General features: G+C 47.3%; 1 protein-coding gene across 1 annotated transcript; it reads left to right on the top strand.

Moving 5' to 3' along the window:
• Positions 1 to 3,311: 3,311 nt before the first annotated feature.
• On the top strand, positions 3,312 to 3,720 carry CONPUDRAFT_160412 (uncharacterized protein; the record flags this gene model as incomplete). Its single annotated transcript, XM_007777556.1, has 2 exons — positions 3,312 to 3,338; positions 3,388 to 3,720. 2 exons carry the CDS (start codon positions 3,312 to 3,314, stop codon positions 3,718 to 3,720), a joined length of 360 nt encoding a protein of 119 aa, XP_007775746.1.
• Between the last annotated feature and the right edge of the window lie 527 nt (positions 3,721 to 4,247).

The raw sequence follows: 4,247 nt of genomic DNA, 5'->3' as shown, positions 1-4,247 counted from the left end.
ATGGACACAGCAGCTGCACAAATCAATTAGAACAACTTCAAACCCCATGGAGCACATCACACATGCTTGTGATTTCAATCCCTGGTTTAATAGTGCAGCACCAAGTTGGAGGGGGGTATGAGGAGCACATCGTCCTGACACCAGACTGGGGTACGGGAAAAATATGGGACCTTCTCCACCATCCATATCCACCCTAATACCTACTAATAACACCCTCATATTGTCCTTCACCCTCCCCTAACTCCATAGTACCCATGAATAGGATCAGCCTATGGATACCACATATACTAGGGATACTATTTCGATTGTACCTCCCACAACCACAAATGCAGCGCCGTTGTCTTCAGAGGCCCTGATATCTCCAGGGAATGCATCAATCATGCTCGTAACTTGAACCTCACAGTGCTCAAACACCTGACAGCGTAATGTTAGGACATGCAATTACTGATTATAGGCAAACAGCTAAGGGTATTAGGGTTAGATTAGGGTGTGGGTGAACAATTTCACAGGATCTGTGTGATTTTGGCACAATGACCTCCCCCAAAATGACACAATGTCATTTTGGGGGGAGACAAAATTCACAAAACACAGTTTGTGTGTGTTTAATGCCCCCAAAATGTCATCATGACATCTTACTGCCCAAAAGGTGGCCCCTTAGGGTGAGCCTTGGTTAGGGATACACTATACCCATATTTTGATATATTATTGAAAGTCGGGCATGTCCAAAAATTCTGAAACTTGGGGGTCTTATAGTACCCTATGGGTGTACCCCAATGCCCAAGTTTGAAGGAAATCGGCGGTTCCGTTTTCGAGCTACACCCTCCCCAAGTTGCGTAATTGGAGCCGGGAGGGCAGCACACATCTTCTCCACTTGTTCTCCCATCATCTTGGGGAGATCACCAATGGATTCACAGACCTTGATAACCCCAGGGAACACTCTTCCCCGATTTTTCCTGGCCCTCCCTGAATTAATGTGGCAGCGCCAAGTTGGGGGGGGAGTACAAGGAGCACATGGTCCTAGCGCTGGGCTGAAGCACAGGAAAATTATGGGACCTGTCCCATCGTTTTCAGCGGCCCAAATAACCCCAGGATACACCCCCACACCACCTCTTTACCTGCCCAAACTCTATAGTAACAGTGAATGGGATCTGCCCACAGGGACCATGCACATTGAGTGTATGATTTCAACCATCCCTCCCATGGATGCAGGGAGTGCACCAATGGATTAAGACGCCTTGAGAACCCTAGGGAGAGCATCACACATGTCCCTATGCTCAGCCCCTGAATTAATGTGGCAGCACTAACTTTGAGGGGGGGTACGAGGAGCACATGGTCCTAACACCAGGCTGAGGCACAGGAAAATTTTGGGACCTGTTCTATCGTCTTTAGCGGCCCAAATAACCCCAGAACATGCCCTAACATTACTCATCACCCTCACGAAACTCCATAGTAGCAGTGAATGGGATATGCCCACAGGGACCATGCACACTAGGTGTATCATTGTGCCCATACTCCCCACAGAGGCAGTAAGTGCACCAATGCATTCACACACCTTCAAAACCCCAGGGAAAGCATTGCACACGTCCCCAGGCTCAGCCCCTGAATTAATGGGGCACTGCCAAGTTGAAGGGGGGGTACAAGGAGTACATGGTCCTCATGCCAGACTGGGGCACATACAAAATATGGGACCTACTCCATCGTCTTCACCGGCCAAAATAACCCCAGAAAGCACCCTAATATCACTCATCACCCTCACCATACTCCATAGTGACAGCAAATAGGATCTGCCTGCAGGTACTGTGGGCAATAGGTATATCATTTCAGCCATACTTCCCATGGTACCAGCAGCTGCATAAGTCAATTGGGAATGTCTGAAAACACCAGGGACTACATCACACGTGCTCATCACTTCAGTCCCTGAATTAATGGAGCAGCACCCAGTTGGAGGGGGGTATGAGGAGCACATGGTCCTATTGCTTGACAGGAGCACAGGAAAATTATGGTGTCTTCTCCATCGTGTTCAGCGTCTCAAATAACCCCAGAATACACTCTAATATCATCCTTATACCTTCTCAAATCATATAGTAACTGTTTATGAGATTTTCCCATAGATATCACACACTAGGTATATTATCTCAACCACACCTCCCACAACCCCATTTTCTGCACCAATGGATGCAGGAACACAGAAAACCCTAAAGAGCATATCAAATATGCTCCTCACTTCCTCTCCTGAATTAATGAAGATGTAACCCATTAAAAGGGGCCATGAGGAGAACATGGTCATATTGCCAGACTGGAGGATGGGAAAAATATGGGACACCCTCCATCGTGTTCAGCGTCCCAAATAACCCCAGAATTGACCCAAAGATCATCACTTTCCATCAACATGACTGCATACTGTGCATGTTGCAAAGTTATTGACCACCAAGTGACCGTGGGAACCCGCAGATAGCGCAGATAGCGTGGGAACCCGCAGATAGCGCAGATAGCGCAGGTTGCGCAGATCGCACAGATAGCGTGGGAAACCCGCAAATACCGCAAATACCGCAGATACCGCATGTAGCCGATGTTTATTCCCGCGGTTAGAAATGATATGGGCAGGTGCTCTGACACATTACCATCATGGCCATAGCATTTACATGCACATATCTGCTCAAATAAACAAGATATGGCCAAAATACACGAAAAAACGCGACACTTGAAGCTTGAGCTTGTGAGCACTGCAATTTTTTGTGTATTTTGGCCATAGGGGTACAAGGAGCACATGGTCCTAACACCAGGCTGAGGCACAGGAAAAATATGGGACCTGTTCTATCATCTTTGTCAACCCAGATAGCTCCAGGATATAATTATCAGCAATTTAGTCGGTGTCTGGGAGGTCCATAGCCAGACTTACCAGATGCTCAGATGGTCACCTGGTTGAAAGTCAGGCTATCTGTCACTGAGAGTCAACTGGACACAGATGCGGAGGATATATTGACAGATGGGCCGCTGTAATGCACATAGGGCTCCAACCATATAGTGTACGTAAATAGTTTATGTGTTTACAACTGTATAATATACTGTATAAGTGTACAGGTGGGCCTATATGATTTATACTTTGTATGTAAACAGCAAGGGGTAGTCGGGATTACCTCGGGTGAACAGGGGTTAGGGAGGGGGGGGTCTGAGGTCAGGCCGTTAACTTTTTTTTGAAGCATTTTTGTACATGTACAATTATAGTAACTACCATAGGGGTATTGCCAAATATATCAAATTGTCTGAGACACTGAGCTCGCAGCGTCACGACGGGGACGTCTAGCACGACGATGGCAGGTGAAACTGCAGAAAAGAAGGTCAGAATATCAGTTGTGTTGATGCGGAAGGTTGCTTACCTGATTCTAGTGGAACACAGACTCTACACTTGAGTGCCCACAGTGCCACGAGATCGTAACCGTTGGCTTCGGCGGCGAGGAGAACCTAAAGATTCACAAGAAGTCGAATAAATGCAAGGCGACGATTGCAAAGCGTGCCGCCGAAGAAGAGAAGAAGAAGCCACGCACTGGCAAAGGCACGCTCTTCAGTCTGGGGATACAAAAGCTTGTCGGCACCGCGAAGAGCAAGTCAGTTCCTCGCAAGAAGCAGGCTGGAGTATTGCACTCACCTTCCACACCCCTTCGACCGGCAATGCCCACTCTCACATCGGCCGGCCCAAGTTCCTATAAAACAGTATTGTAACGATCCCAATAGTACATCGGGATGCACAGCTTTCTTGCAACACAGCTTTCTTGCAGCACAGCTTTCTTGATGCACAGCCCCAGCCCCTTGAGCACAGCTTTCTTGATGTGCAGCCGCGGCCACATGCAAAGAGAAGCATGCAAGGGCCTCATCCTGCATATTATAGGCAAACAGCTAAGGGTATTAGGGTTAGATTAGGGTGTGGGTGAACAATTTCACAGGATCTGTGTGATTTTGGCACAATGACCTCCCTCAAAATGACATGATGACATTTTGAGGGTGCCTTTACACACCTTTGACCCCTCAAAACAACATGATGACATTTTGAAGGCACCCTTACACACCTTTCACTCCCTCAAAATGACATGATGGCATTTTGGGGGGAGACAAAATTCACAAAACACAGTTTGTGTGTATTTAATGCCCTCAAAATGATGTCATGACATTTTGAGGACACTTTTACACACCTTTCACCCCCTCAAAATGTCAAGGTGTCATTTTGAGGGGAGACAAAATTCACAAGACAC

The sequence above is a fragment of the Coniophora puteana genome (assembly GCF_000271625.1).
Source record: "Coniophora puteana RWD-64-598 SS2 unplaced genomic scaffold CONPUscaffold_23, whole genome shotgun sequence".
NCBI lineage: Eukaryota > Fungi > Basidiomycota > Agaricomycetes > Boletales > Coniophoraceae > Coniophora > Coniophora puteana.
Note: the sequence above shows the minus strand (reverse complement) of the source record. Positions and strands in the feature narration are given on the sequence as shown.